Below are 16,612 nucleotides of genomic sequence, written 5' to 3' on the forward strand. Positions count from 1 at the left end.
ATTAGACTATACATCTATCGGGGATAAGATGGGAGAAATTTTACCATTGTTTACAAGGCTATTTTCCAATAAAAAGTAATCAAAATGAGTAAAATTAATTTTTCAGGAGGTAGAGACCTAATTGTCTCACCGAAGTTTTTGAAGTGATGGAATGAAAAAAAAGTTCATTAGTTTAAAATTGAACCACTCCATTCTTATGTGGAGTGGTTTCAAATCAAGCTGTAAGAGGGGAAAGCAACAACAAGAAAATGTTTTCAAAGTTTTGCTTTTCAGAGGCTTGCAAAAGACCATTGGGAGGGCTAAAAGACACAGTACGATGTACATTGTTGAAATTCTTTGAAGTCTAGCTGAGGAGATGTATTTTTTTGGTGGAAAGATATCTGATGTAATTAAACTAGATCCCTGATCTAATTAAACTCCACGGTGACAGTAAAAGGAAGGTAAGCATTACTTCACACATTTCGTTAATAGGAAAGGTAAAATATTAATGTGATATTGCTTGTCACATAGGAAGACAATGATAGCAGAAGTAATAGGAACATGGCACTCTTTGTGCCAGAAGAGACTCCCTGTTCACAATTTGTGATTTCCAAACATCAATAAGCTTTACCCTAGATAATTCCAAGGCACACAATTAAAAAATTATTGGACAGTTTAAATTGTGAGGAAAATGGTTGGTAATCCGGCAAGACAGAAGAGGATAGTACCCTTACTCAGAAGTACTACTCCTTTACTATAATGGGAACAGATGTTGATATCTTTTAAATAGTAGGCTTGCTGTGGTGGTTACATAAAACTTCTAGATATTGAGCATCTGTTACACAATGTTGTATTTGAATGCAATTACAGTTGGATGCACTTATTTACTTTACTTTTTATACTTGGGATAACGTGCTGGTAAACTCATTCACATAAATGACTGTGAAAACAAAACAAAACAAAAGCAAATTGGTATTATGTGCCCAAAAGCACTGATACTTAAAAACCCATAACACCTCTCCTTCCAACCAAATCAAGGGTAGGATTCTTGCCATTTCTTCTAAAAGACTGTATTATTTAGCATTGTATCAACTAGATACTTATTCACCAGCACTGTTGCATATCTAAGTAATTAAGGTTCTTCACAATGACCTTGAGACCCTGTCCAAATCCCAAAGTACATTCCGTAGCATAAAGAAAAGATTAGGTTATACTCAGTGTAGTTTTTTTTTTTTTTATTTATGACTGTGTTGAGTCTTTGTTTCTGTGCGAGGGCTTTCTCTAGTTGTGGCAAGTGGGGACCACTCTTCATCGCGGTGCGCGGGCCTCTCACCATCGCGGCCTCTCTTGTTGCGGAGCACAGGCTCCAGACGCGCAGGCTCAGTAATTGTGGCTCACGGGCCCAGTTGCTCCGTGGCATGTGGGATCTTCCCAGACCAGGGCTCGAACCCGTGTCCCCTGCATTGGCAGGCAGATTCTCAACCACTGCGCCACCAGGGAAGCCCCTCAGTGTAGTTTTATTGTTAAGTATTTTTTACTGAATGCACATTCTTTGAAAGTTGGTGATCCATCGCTATCTCTGCATTTACCAGAACATTTCATGAACTACAATACATCATCCCTTCCTCAGCCATGCCAGAGAACACAATACCAAGAAAATAAGAGGTTTGCTATTCTATTTGCTTGCGGGGGCCCTTTTACAAGTGAGGAGCTGATTACTATCCTTCCAAAAAGCTCAGAGAACCAAAATGTCTTTACCTGTTGCATTCCTTGCAGGGCTTGCTGCAGGAGTTTCAGCTGCTGTTCCCTGTTTGGGTCATCTTCTCTGTGGGCTTTGCCTTGTTCTTGCTTTAGCAGTTCCACCTCGTTCCGGTAGGCATCAAGCTGCCAACGGAGGCTGTCATTTTCTTCTTTCAGAGCTTCTGCCTGTGATACTAAGGCTAAACAATCAATACAAAGGAGTAAAAACCATATATCCAGATTCCGTTGTGGTTCACCTTAGTACCATGAAAACTTGGTGTTTTAAATTGACACGTATAAAAAGCCTCTCAATGAGAAACTTTAGATCTGAGGTGGCCATGGTAGCAAGAGATGGACACAAAAGCACAAAGACTCGTTTTTCTAAATGAACACAGAATTCCAACACACAAAAGTCCTCATCGTGTTTCAAATTCTTCACCTCAAACATCACTAAAATATTTCTAGGTAACTTCAGTTACTTTTACTTGAAATGCAGCAAATAATAAGAGCCTGTAATAATAAAATAGAAGGCTAATTGTCTTGAACTGATGACTGTCCACACAATAATTTGGCTGACAGTTATTTTCTAAAAATGCAGCCTTAACTGATCCTATAGAGGAAAGGTAAATGTAAAAATTAAGACACAAGACTTCCTGGGGAATTCCCTGGCGGTCCAGTGGTTAGGACTCTGCGCTTTCACTGCTGAGGGCCCGGGTTCGATCCCTGGTTGGGGAACTAAGATCCCACAAGCCGTGCAGTGAGGCCAAAAAAAAAAAAACTTCCAGTTTATGGTCTAGCATGTAAGGAGCTTAGAAGTCACCACTCCATCCTAACAACAAGTAAAAAGCTGAACAAACTGAAAAAAACCAACAACTCTTCTTAGATACAACAGAGAAGTGAAGTAACAGGGCAAACTCATACACCCAAAATTGGAGAGACAAACAGGTGAATACAGAGAATCACAACTTACCAGACCAGAAACCCATGAGCAGATATCGCCACAGGAAACAGTGTCAAGGTAGGAAAACCTAAACTGTACTTGGCAATTTGCTGTAGGCTCAGTGTAAATAAGTCTGAGAGTTAAAAACTCCAGGGAGACCCAGTCATAGCTAGGTCCCTACACTTTTGTGAGTTTTATCTCCAGGGGCTCCACCTGGTCCTCAGAGTGAACACTGGAGAAAAATTCCTATGTGCTTCCAGCAGGGGAGGGGAAAAAGAAACCCTCTTGAGATATGCCAGAGCATCATGTTCTTCTATAAAAGGGCTGCCTTCAGAAGAAATGATTTTACCATAGCCTAACCTACTCAGGTAGTACCAGAGCCTAACCAACTCAGGGAACCAACCAGCTCCAGACCCCTCTAGCCATTCTGTCCCACCTAAAGGGGGAGAAAAAACTGAGAAACACTTGTGAAGTTCAAAGTGGAGAATTAGTCTAAGTCAATGTTTTCCAAATGTGCTCCCTGGACCATGATCATATAATTCATTTAGGATGGCTGATAAAATTTAGATTCCCAAACCCTATTACAGGCCTATTGAAGCAGACTCTATAGCACAGAAATCTGAATTTTAAAAGGTAACCCAGTGAGTCTTATATATATATACCAAATCTGAAAACCACCAATTTAAGTGAAGAAGGCAGAAGATAGATGCTGAAAGGGAACAGCTATCCTTAATGTTTACTGGGTACATGTACTTTCCATCATGGTTAACAATAGAATGAAGTAGTTTCACACTATCATGATTTGCTTTGACGTGATTCTCCCTCTTCAACACATTGCTTTGAGCACAGCGGTCTTTTCTTCCATGGCAAGAGTATTTCCAGTTCTGAATCACAAATATGGGCTTAGCTACCATAGAGGATCTCACAGAACAGAAACTTTGTGGCACTTCAAGGAAAGGTAACAGACTGCTAGCTTTGACTCATACTTAGACTGGGAAGTATATTTAACCAAAAACATGCTATAGGCTCCTGAAATTCAAGTTTGGTAGCATGGAGAGAGAGAGAAATAAAACTTTGAGATCTAGTTGCTTAAGCTTTTAATTGGAACCAAGCAATAACTAAAACATGTAGCTGATTTAGATAAAAACTGAGGACCTGCTCACCGGCTCACACTGAGCAGGATTTCTGCAGTTGAGTACTACAGACATGCAATAACAAAATTAGGTACGATCAAGGGGAAGAAAAATGCACAAAAGTCCTTGAATTAAAATGAATTGAAACCTTCTGGGAGAAAAGCTATTTGGTAAGCTCCATTAAGTCTATTGTAGATAGCTTTATTTGACAAAGCAGCATCCTGGCATGTGGAACAGGAAAGAAAATAGCTATAAGATGATCTGTCAGGGAGTTTCCAGTCTCTAAACGAATAAGATTCTGTGCAGTAGCCAATACAGCTTTTAACTCAAAAGAGATACAGAAGCAAACTGCAATTATATAACCCTAGTAAGTGCATTCAATCTGAATCTCCCATATACCCCTCTCCTCCCCCAATAATTCCTCAAACTCAGCAACTTATCAAGTGGATGCTCAAACTTACGGTTGCATTCATTTCAGGGTAACAGTGGATTTATACTGTATACAATACTGCAGATACTGAGGTGGAGACAATCCTACAAATCAAAGATTAATCAGCTATAAAATATCCTGGCTAAACACTTAAATAATTTGAATAGCTCAATTATTATTAAATTTTTTGTTTATCTTGGCTATAAGTTTATAGTATGTGTCTGCAGTTATTAGTTTGCTGTTCTGAAAATATTAACTATTCACTGATTACAAAGGGTTTATTTAATATATATGGAGGTTTATATGTTTAGGGATCTAACATATGGCAAAAATAGAGGAAATTCAGATGTAACAGCTAATGAATGCTTTTAAAAAATTCTGACTCGGTGATTTTCTTTCCTTAAGAGTTTTTGTTCATGGAGTGAAGATTCTGGGATCACTCAAGTGGCTAGAGCTGCTCACTTCAATATGCAAGTACAGGAACTAATAAATTCTGATTTGCATTATAATCAATCTGTTTTCTATCTGTCTCTCTCACACACACACACACACACAAACACACACACACACACACACACACACACACACACACACACACACACACACACACACACACACACACACACACCGTGGGGGCAGTATACTACCATATCTCCAATGTCAAGCACAGGGCTGAGAATGTAATAGTTATTAAAGGAATGAATGAATTCACTTAACCATTACAAAATCTTTGTTAGACAGTTTTTATAATGTATTTCTTATAAGTGTGGAAGCTGAGGCTCGCTGAGGAAGAAGTCCTTTCTATGTCAAGAAAGGCAGAGCTTGGACTAGAACTCAGGTGTTCTAACTTTAGGTCCAGTGTCTTGTCCACTGTGCTTTACTGACTGCTAAGATTGTATAGAATGGTTTACCTGAAAACACTCATCTTTTAGCTGATGTTTTAATCTCTCCCATGGTAACCCCCCTCCAAGATGATTTGTTATGAAATTGAAGGGTGGTGTGTTATATTGTTCAACAGTTTTGCCATTTGAGTTCCACTGGGGACCCATACCATGGCTATCATCTCACAGTGAGGTCCTGACTATACTAGGTGAGAGCAAAAGCCTTTACCCAGACAACTGTTTGTAGACCCCTGTTTGGTTCCTAATAAACCTCCAGGTAACCACAATGGAAGGCAGCAGATAGGTAGACTCATATATTTTAGATATTTCGACTCAGTTTGTAGATTCTCTCTTTTTTTTAATAAATTTATTTATTTATTTGTTTTTATTTTTGGCTGTGTTGGGTCTTTGTTGCTGTGCGTGGGCTTTCTCCAGTTGCGGGGAGTAGGGGCTACTCTTCTTTGTGGTGCGTGGACCTGTCATTGTTGTGGCTTCTCTTGTTGCAGAGCACAGGCTCTAGGCATGCGGGCTTCAGTAGTTGTGGCACATGGGCTCAGTAGTTGTGGCTCGTGGGCTCTAGAGCTCAGGCTCAGTAGTTGTGGCGCATGGGCTTAGTTGCTCCAGGGCATGTGGGATCTTCCCAGGCCAGGACTCGAACCCATGTCCCCTGCATTGGCAGGTGGATTCTTAACCACTGTGCCACCAGGGAAGCCCTAGGTTCTCTTTTAACTTTGTGATTTTTAAAGAGAAATATTTGATTTTTATGCAGATACATTTATCAAAAATATCCTTTAAGATTTCTATCTTTGGAGATCTTCATCCCAAATTATATAACCAACTCCTACATTTTCTAACATTTCTTTTGCTATATATATATTTTGTCATTTGAATCTTCAATCCATCTGTTATTAATTTTGGTGTAAAGTATAAGTGATGTAGGGATCTAACTTTTTTCCTAAAAGTTTGGCTAGTTACCTATTTATACATAAACTGTCTTATGGTTTCTACTGTAGAACGTATTATTAATAAGTCCAAGCCAAATATGGAACAATACCACCTAAATGTCCAATGCTCCTAGGAAGAGAAAGTCCACTTTTAGTTAGGTACTATGATGAAAGATGGCAGTAAATTAAGACCACAGTAAGTCCTGTAGCCACAGGGTTGACATTCAGCAAGTGTGTACTTATATGGCCTTACCAATTGTCTCTAGCTGCTTCCAGTCTGATGGGTTTGTGCCCATACCTTACCGGTTGTTAACGGTTTTAAAATATCCCTTCCAGTAGGTGTTAGTTAAATAAAGCAAAGCAGAATAATCTTTACCTGATTCCTCAGTTTCTTTTGTTTCTGTTGTTTCTTCTATTTCATCATCAGACATCTCCATTTCTTCTTCTCGCCTGATTCCCATTAATTCATCATTATGTATGTTGCGAATTTCCTAAGGTTAAAAGATATGCTCTTTAGGTGGGAAAGCCTTGAAAATGTTGAGGAAATAAACAGAATTAAGGACTAGGTAAAGCAGGATCTTTTTAAACGTATAACAAAACTTCAAGAGTAGTCTTAAGGCAAAGGCAAAGACAAAGGCAAAGGGAAAGGAAAAGGCAAAGACAAAGGGGCATGTTGAGGCTGAGGACAGTCTCAATAGACAAAGCAAACTTTGTACACTCTGTCCTGTATAGGCTTTCTTTCCATACCCAGAGCTCTAGCAGCCGATGATTCTTGTATCCCTCCCATTTTAGAGAGTACCGTTGACCATGAAATACCTTCCACCTCTTACATGGATTTCTGGACTTTCCCTTAAGGTTCTGCCATGTTCACCTTCCCATGTCAAATCCTTTGATCTTGCTGCTTTCTATCCTCTCTCTCCCTTTAAAGTCTTACTCAACAGAACTCTTAATCAAACATTTGCAGGTTTAGTAGTTAGTTAGAGTAAAAATGAGCTGTCAGGACTGAACTCCTACCAGATCAACCATTCCGTGGATAATATCTATATTCTGTGAACAAAACAACAAACCAAACCAAATCCCTAACTACTTGATGGCATTGGAGAAAGAACAAAAACAGGCATATTCCGAAGAGGAGCTGACACTTGGAAGAAGGGTGTGGGTCTTCCAGTTTTAAAGAGACTTTTAGTCTGAGAGCAGACAACAGCTAGCACCTCATATGGTGGCTAAATTTTAAATAGAAAATCCAAAGTCTTCATATCCTAAAGAAATAAAGGAGAGAGTTCAGGGCAATCACTGGAAGCCAATGGAAAGTGAAGAGGGGATTCCAGAAAGTAGATAGCCAAAGAGAGAGGGATCCAAATTCTGTGTATAAGAACTGTACAAATTTCTGCATGACCCTTGAACCATGAAAGCACATGGCAGATTCCAAACAACCCAGCTAAGGCTAAAAAACTGAACTGAGATTTGAGTTGCCATCTAAGAGAGACAATTTCTAGCTTAAATTCAATGAAGTAAATTGACCATTAAAACAAAAGAAAACAAAATCAACATTCTTTGAAAGAATATAACAGAATCCAAAGACTTAAAAGCAAAATATTCACAATAAGCAGATAAAGCCCCCAGTTAACTGACATACCTACAAGAACTAGGATGAGATGACCCATTTTCAAGAGAAAAGACAATCAACAGAAACCAAGCTTGAAATGAACTAGATATTGGAAATTAGCAGAACAAGGAGTTAAAGCAGCTATCATAACTATCTCAATGATGTAAAGGAAATATGTTAATAATGAATGAAAAGATAGGAAATCTTAGCAGAGAAATAGAAACTTTGGATGAGCCTAACAGTAGAATAGAGATGACAGTATACAGAGAAAGCTTAAAGAGAGAACAATACAAATTTATCAAATCTGAAGAACAGAGAAACTAACTGGAATCACAGAAAGAGAGTAGAGATTAAATGATTCAAAATATTTGAAGAAAAAATAGTTGAGGATTTCTCAAATTTGATGAAATATATTAATCTATATATTCAAAGAACTCAGTGAACCCCAAGCAGAATATATGTGGAAAACCAGTATGTCTCGGAACACCATAGTCAAGCTGCTGAAAATGAAACATAAAGAGAACCTCTAACTCTTTAGTTAACTAAATTTATTGTGACAATTATTTCACAATACATGTAAGTCAAGTCATTATGCTGTACACCTTAAACTTATACAGTGTTGTATGTCAATTATATATCAATAAAACTGGGGGGAAAAAGAGAAACTTTTAAAAGCAGCCAGAAAAAACCAACATATTATAAACAGGGGAAAAACAATTTGAATGCTTTGATTTCTTTCAGAAACAATAAAGACCAGAAGTTAGGGAAACAATTCTTTAAAGTGCAAGAAGAAATAAAAAATACCTATTTATTCAGAATTCTATATTCAGAGAAAAATTCTTTCAAGAATGGAGATGAGATAAATATATTTTCAGACAAATGTAAATGCGAGTATTTGTCACCCAAAGACTTGCACTATAAGAAAAGCTGAAGAAAGCTCTTCAGGCTGAAGGGAAGTGCTACCAGATGTAAACACAGATCTGCAGAAAGGCATGAAGAACATCGGAAATGATTGAGATCACACTGGAAAAGTCACTTTTTCAAAAAAAATCAAGCATGAGAACTCCATTTTGGAACAGCTTGCAATCATTTAAAGGCCACTTGATGCCTGTCAGAGGCTCCTCAGCAGTGAGCTGAGAACTCCTTGCCTAGGTTAGCCCCACTTGGGCCATAATACAGAAAATGTGCAAAGCTGTCTGGTGAAAATTGCCTCCATTTAGGGAGATTATAAGTATTTTAAATGGATTTCTTAATAATTAATGCTACAGTTAATCACTATCTCAACTAATATTCTCCTTTTTTATTCCTTTTATCAGGAAAAATAATGATTTCTATATCAAGTTAAGTTTACACTAAATATAAATAAAAGTACCTATTAAAAAGTGAGCTATTCAGTGTTATCACTGAGAGTTAAGAAGTAAAGGAAAAATAGAAGAAATAGAAAATAGAAATACTACCATAGGATCCCTCAATGTGCTGCAGAGGCATTACTTAAAATAGAAAATAATGACTTGTTTGAGAAAAATGAACTTTAAAGGACTGTGTCAAGAGAGACGTTTGCTATGTCTTATTCAAACTCATTGCACAGAGAACAATAAAGGAATTGCCATTTCTAAGAATTCATTCTTTCTCAGGAGTCTGGATTTCAGTTATCAAAGAGCTGTTACTGGAAATGTGATCATAATGAGGTTTGACACTGGCAAATTCAAATATTGTACAACTTACTTCATCAGGAAAAGTCGTGGCTCTCCTAGTTGCCTAACAAAATTGTAGACTGTCAGAGGGTATAAGCAGAGACCAACTCTCAATTCACAAACATGTTGTCTAACTCTGGGAAAGTTACTGTGTTTCTCAGAAGAGTAAATTGTGTTCCTTCTAGGGAAATGTCCCAGGGCCAGAAGATCTAACTGATAGCTAAGACACGCCCTGTAGCTGCTCAGCATCTGCAAAGCATCTTTTCTGCTTCCAGCTGGGCAAGGAAGCGTAATCTCTTCTTAGAAGTATAAAATGTTCAATAACTAAGTAATACAGCTTATCTAGAGATCTTTCACATCTTCAAAAAATCCCTAGAAAAATAACGGACCTATGGGCAAATTTTACCTCAATGCCTTAAAATACTTTAGAAACAAGAGTTACCAGTTCTTTTAGCTGATAATAAAATGAGGGTAAGAAAAACTAAGGAGAAGCTTGCTCTAAGTTATTCAGTCAGGCAGGCAAAGTGGCAGAGCCTAGAGCCCTCTAACTAGACAATCCTTCTTAGCTACAAAGAAACTAAGGTCCGTACTATTACTTTTTCTGTAAATATCGATACTAAGTCACATGAATGGAGATAAGGCAGAGAGAACAATAGAGGCTATAGGATACTATACTGCAATAAACTTAAGGTGAGCACTCAGTAAATGACACTACCTCTAAGTAAAGCAAGTGAGATTTTAATTCTTTGAAAAGTAAAGCACTTGATATCTAAGATGCCTATTTTCTATATTCTCTGGTGGATCAAAAAAGCTCTACTTTTGGAATCAAATCCTAACAAATACCTTCAGAGTGAAGGGCTAAAAGGTGGCATTTACCTAAGGAAGGCATTCTACCTAGCTTGGACACAGGAGCAGGCAACAGGAGGACTTTGAGCCACTGAAGTGCAGGCAGCAAGAGAAATAGCTGCCTCCCAGATCTGCCCCTTTTCCCATCCTGATAGTTGGATCCAGTGCTGAAGCCAAAAGAGTGGCAATAACATGGAAAAACATTTTCCAGAAATTTTCATTTGTAATTCTCTACCTGAAATTGACTGGGTCACGTCACTGATAGAGTACATCAAAAAAGGTAAGATAGCCCTCCTAAAGTTTTTATACCACACTGTTGCCCATGGTAGACCTGTGATATTTAATCTAAACAGTGAACTGTTAGTGACTTCTCAAAATGCATTATAATGCCTTTAAGTCTATTCTAGTGGTAACTTTTTGCGAAGCTTAGAAATTCACATATTGCTCCACAATGGAGGACAAAGCACTTTCAACATAGAATGAAACTGAAACCCTAGACAGAGGAAAATGCTGAAAAGAATCATCTTTGTACCAGCTGACATTTTTGACTTATCATAAAGTAGGCAAATCATAAATTATTGAACGTTAATTATCTAACTATATAGTTTCCAAAAAATTTATGTGGACTTAAATTCATCTTACTCATGTTTTATGATAGAAACATGACTATAATAAAAGCAAAGTTCCTTATGAATTGTGTAACAAAATTGTACTTACCCACACTTTGAAAATTAACAGGATTCTCGGTGGGGAATGGGCCAGATGAAGGAATGGAAAGGAGCAGAGGATAGGGAGATAGCTCCTACACTTACATAGAAATTTGATTCTGAGATATCATTCAAGCCAATGAAGCAAAGCACAAACACAGGCTCTTAATCAATGTCTATTGTATGCTACATAATGGAAATACAAATTAGGTTGATCCAAATTTTGTTAGCATGGGGTTTGATGGCTGAAAGCCAATAGCTAGTGTTAGTGCAAATGGGTCCTAAAACGAGGGTATGCAGATAACTTGAACATCTATCTGCAACCAGTTCTTCGGGGTTTGGAATGATAGGCCTGGAAATCTAGAAAGTTATTTTAGCAATCACAGTATTTCATTTCACGAGAATGCTAGTACGTAATCACCATGTACCCTTTCTTCTGGTCCAATGGTATAAAAATCTCACATTAGGGAGAATTCAAGGGAGTTTCTTGGTGCCTACTGCTATGGCTCTAGCTTCTTATATACCATCCAAAGTTTAACTTGTGATCTAGGCCAGGATCTCAGTAAGAGAAACACACAGGTTTTGAATGATTCTATAGAAAAAGAGTTCCCACAACACACAGCACTGTCAGTAAAGTCACTGTAGATGCTAACTTTTAGTAAGGGGAGGGACTTCAGCCTTCTCTTATTTTTATTACCCTTTCAAATTGTATCAGCAGAAGCCTCACACACATGTAAATCAGGAAAGTAAACCAATGAAAAAGACCCATTATCAAACTAGTCTGCTTGGCAGATGCTACCAGAGTGAGTGCCTTAGCTCCCTGAAGGTGGGGACTTTTTCTTCTTCATAACTTCTCTCTCACCAGAGTGAGACAGTGTCTGCTGCTGGAAGCAGGATGACAGTGAGACAAATAACAGGTACTCTGTGATGCAAGGAGGTCACCAGCTGGCTTATTCCCCGAGGCAACTGGTAGAAAAGGTTCAATGTCAGACCCTTCTACCTTGATGAAACCCCTAACTTAGGAGTTGTAGCTTTGATGCCTAGGTCAAGAAAAAGTCAGTTTAGTTGATTAGGTCACTGAGATGCTCTGATTCTCAGTGGGGTGCTAAGAGGCAGTCCCAATTTAAGAGGACAGTTTTGTCACTTTCTACAGGATACCTCCTTTTAGTCCTCAGAGTTGCCTGTCATCAAGTGAAAGTACGCAGAGGTTAAAAAAAATTTAAAACCATGATTTAAAGAGGTGCCAATATAGAGTAGAAGAAATCTTTTAGGTTTAGGGAATGCAATGGCAGAGAAAGGTCATGAGCTATGTTCCACTGTCAGTAGTTTTACTTACAAAGATTGAGGTATTCAGGGTAGACCTTAATTTAGTCCAATCCAACAGGCAGGAAGCATTTTTCTGGGTTCCTACAAAGTCTACAAGGCATATCACAAAACATGTAGTAAGTCATGCTGGCCCTGTGCTTTATCCTCATCACTGTGCCAAGGAAGCTCTGCTACAATATTAGGTGATAGGGTGTACAGCTCTCAGCTCTCCACAGCCCCAGAGAAATGTCCGGCTCACTGGCATAGCTATCTTTACTGAGGAAGTAATTAAACTCAAGCATATACCCACCAGATAGGTAGGCTTGCTATAACTACAGAGAGCCTTGATGAATAATATTAATGGAGACTATTTTATTGCAAATTCGTTTACAAAAGGGTTGTGGCCTAGACAAGTCAGTTCTCCAACCAGAGGCTCCACTCCTCCCATGAAAAAGGAAATACTGTATCAGCAGGGCTTTCTGTAATGGGTGGGGCACTTCAAACAGCCTCTTCCACCCCCTAAAATGGATACATGCGTGCGTTGAAGGGAAGGTAGAGACTAATACTGCTTTTCTACAATTGGAAGACATACTGAACATTTTTCTCTCAACTTTTATTTTTCTGAATTATTCAAACTAAATTAAGGATTTTGGATATTTTAAATTTAGGTGCTATGTGAAAAGATGCTCAATATCACTAATTTTTAGAGAAATCAAAAACTACAATGAGGTATCACCTCACACCAGTCAGAATGGCCGTCATCACAAAATCTACAAACAATCAATGCTGGAGAGGGTGTGGAGAAAAGGGAACCCTCTTACGCTGTTGGTGGGAATGTAAACTGGTACAGGCACTGTGGAGAGCAGTATGGAGGTTCCTTAAAAAACTAAAAATAGAACTACCATATGACCCAGCAATCCCACTACTGGGCATATACCCTGAGAAAACCATAATTCAAAAATAGCCATCCATGCACTACAATGTTCATTGCAGCACTATTTACAGTAGCCAGGACATGGACGCAATCTAAGTGTCCATCGACAGATGAATGGATAAAGAAGACATGGCACATATATACAGTGGAATATTACTCAGCCATAAAAAAGAATGAAATAATCTCATTTGCAGCAACATGGATGGACATAGAGATTGTCGTACTGAGTGAAGTAAGTCAGACAGAGAAAGACAAATATCATATGATACTGCTTATATGTGGAATCTAAAAAAATGAACTTATCTACGAAACAGAAATAGAGTTACAGATGTAGAAAATAAACTTATGGTTACCAGGGGGTTAAAGGAGGGGGAGGGATAAACTGAAAGATTGGGATTGACACATACACACTACTATATGTAAAATAGATAACTAATAAGGACCTACTGTATAGCACAGGGAACTCTACTCAGTACTCTGTAATGGCCTATATGGGAAAAGAATCTAAAAAAAAAAAAGAGTGGATATATGTATATGTATAGCAGATTCACTTTGCTGTACACCTGAAACTATCACAACATTGTAAATCAACTATTCCCCAATAAAAATTTTAAAAACAAATAAATGAATTTAAGTGCTAAACTCCAACCCTCCCCTTGATCACTTTTGTTACCTTTTTAGCTCCCTGAGGGCAAAGACCATCTCATACTGCATTGCCTGTCATGATACCTGAGACGGAGAATCTGTTCAGTAAACGTCTGAATTGAAATGTTGAATTTTGTTCGTTGGGCTCAACGACATGAGGTAGCCCTAGCATTCTAAAATCATTTTGTGCTACAGTAAGATAATCGGTTCCTTTTTTGATACTAATTATTTTTTTTTTAACAATTAAAAACTTTACTGGCTTTTTATGACCCTACCCTCCATTGGGCTGATGTCTTCAAGGATTTCTCCCTAGTGACTCATAGATCCCTTTGCCGAGCCATAACTGATGGCTCAGAGACTGTTGGTTTATGAGCAGAGGTGGGCTTATCTTCCTCTAATCTCTCTTCACGGTTCTCAAATTGTTGCCATGCAAACTATGTCATGTATTCTCATGAAAGACAGAGGAATAGATTATTATCTTCATTTTATAGATTAGGTAACTGAGGTTCACAAAGATTAAATGACTGACTCAAGACCACAAGGCAGTTTATACCAGAGCACAGAGTGAAGAAGAAGAATTTCTAGGCCTGAATTGACCACTTACTAGCTGTGTAATTGTGTGTACATCGCTTAACATTTCTATGTCTCAGTTTCCTCACATGTAAAACATGGACACTCTACTTACTTATTATTCCTTATGGAGTTGTTAATGATAAATTGAAATAATACTATTTCTCATTTATATAGCATTTATATTTTCATACTGTCTACATATCTCTTATCTCATTTAATCCAGGTGAAGAAATAAGGACTGAGAAAGGCTGACTAACTTGCTCAAAGTCACGCAGCTATAACGTGTCAGAGCTGAGATTTGGATTCATGTCAACTCCAAGTCCAAGGTTCTTTCCACTACACCACATCTATTGAGGGGCTCACGTAGGTGAGCTAACCAATGTGAAAGTGCCTTATAATATGTAAGTTCCATACAAGTGCTATTTAACTATTAAGGAATATGACAACCTGCATTGATAGATATAATGGGACTGCTACTAGACTGGCAAAGAGGACTCAGAAACGAAGTTGAAAGAGTTGCTGCATACATAGATGGAAAGTGTCAGGGCTGGCTGGGTAAGGAAGCTACACATAGGAACAGAAGAACTTGAGGCCTATGTAACACCATTCCAAAGGCACATCGGTGCAAACAAACCTCCCTTCTTGGTTTTTAATCTCAGATTTAGAATCGCAACCTAATCACATCAGATATGCTCTAGTGTTATGCTAAAAATGTCACTTGAGCACAAGCAGAGAGGTGTGCGTCAACCTTAATTTGAAATCAGAGTCCTCTGTTTCCTTTAAAGCTGCCACCTATAAAGGTGGCTGAGCGGGTTTGATAAAAGAAGCTCAGAAATTTCAGTGCTCCAATGTAACACCAGGCAGCTTTCAGCCTCAACTGTCAAGATGCTCTAATAAATGTAAGACAGCCCTAATATTACTAACACTAGATGCACAGGTCAGTAATTATTGTTGTAACCAAGACTAGCTAGCTTAGGGAAGTAAACTTATTAATTATCGCAGCTACATTTTCACTACTAAGGTTTCCACCCAGCAGAGTGCATTCAAGACAACATGTGCACATTTATTACCCTTTTGGCAGCAGGTGGTCTGGACACAATGACAGGCTATAGAACATGTCTCAGTGTTTCATTAGGGCCTTGTTGTGGCCATGGGAGCTTGGCACTATTTAATTCTAGCTAAACTCCAAATCAATAACTTGTTAAAGAAAGAAACTGTCCCCCTGAGGGGCTACCAGAGTAAAAAGTTACTAACCTCAGCTTGTTTACACCAAACACTGATGTTTTTACGCTGGGCTTTTGTGAAGTGGTCCCAAGCCTTTTGTTTGGAGGCGGAATGGTACACAGCTACTATCTGCTCAACTGCAGCATCAGATCAACAGTTGAATCAGCATCATCCAGGGATGGCAAAAGAGAGGAGAAAAGAAATAAGAGAAGCATCAGGCTTAGTGTGTCTCCTATGACACTACTGGACTAGAGCTGTGTGTTGGCGTACCATGAGTTTAAAGGGGACACAAAGGCAAAGATATCAGTATACAGAAAGAAAAAATGAATTCTAGAAGGTTTAGGGTAAAATGGTGACTAAAGTTTTTTAATACAGGTAGTCTGTATTCATTCAGGCAGGAGAGGCAAGAGTCATGGTGAATGTGATTTAGCACTATTGACCCTGAACAACAGGACAGCAAGTGGTGAACTGTACCAGCTCCTTTTGACCACTGGCTTCTTAAACTAGCCTTTTAGAATGAGCCTGGATGCTTCATTTCAATGGAATCCATCTTTTTATTATCCTGAGGTATGTTTAACCAGAAGCAACAAGTCAAAACCTAAAATGGATAGGATCTATTTTAAGTCTACCTAGATAGGCTTGTTGACTGGAGAAACACAAGTTTTATGGAAGAATAATGTGTAAGCACAGTCCTAGGGAGTATTTTTTCAGGGTCGCTTAAAATGTCAAATGAGGAAATGTGTACAAATATTCGGGGGCTTTATCGCAATCAGTTCAAGAGAAGGAAAACTTAGTCATGACTTTTTTCTGGGAAAAGAAAAAAAGGACAAGATCCTCTGCCTGGCTAGGTGTTCACAGTAAGAAAATTCAGAGGTGTTATTTCTTTCTTTACAGCCCTGTTTGTACCCTGTCTACTAATGATTTAAGGATTTATATTCCCATGATGCTTGCTGCTCTCTTTTTCTATTTATTCTGAAGCCCTAAAAACATATGCTTTCTCCTCCTGGATTCCATGCCCATAGATACTTTCA

At 38.4% G+C, this 16,612-nt stretch overlaps 1 protein-coding gene across 10 annotated transcripts in view; it reads right to left on the reverse strand.

The window, feature by feature from the left end:
• Positions 1-16,612, reverse strand: part of ENOX2 (ecto-NOX disulfide-thiol exchanger 2) — a 266,724-nt gene that overhangs the window by 12,794 nt on the left and 237,318 nt on the right. For all 10 annotated transcript variants that reach the window (XM_057538822.1, XM_057538830.1, XM_057538826.1 and 7 more), the window contains 3 exons: positions 15,612-15,718; positions 6,424-6,538; positions 1,738-1,919 (listed from right to left, as the gene is read on the reverse strand). In XM_057538822.1, coding sequence (XP_057394805.1) covers positions 1,738-1,919; positions 6,424-6,538; positions 15,612-15,718 — 404 coding nt within the window. The remainder of the gene's footprint in view (positions 1-1,737; positions 1,920-6,423; positions 6,539-15,611; positions 15,719-16,612) is intronic.

The sequence above is a fragment of the Balaenoptera acutorostrata genome, chromosome X (genome assembly GCF_949987535.1).
Source record: "Balaenoptera acutorostrata chromosome X, mBalAcu1.1, whole genome shotgun sequence".
Taxonomy (NCBI): Eukaryota; Metazoa; Chordata; class Mammalia; order Artiodactyla; family Balaenopteridae; genus Balaenoptera; species Balaenoptera acutorostrata.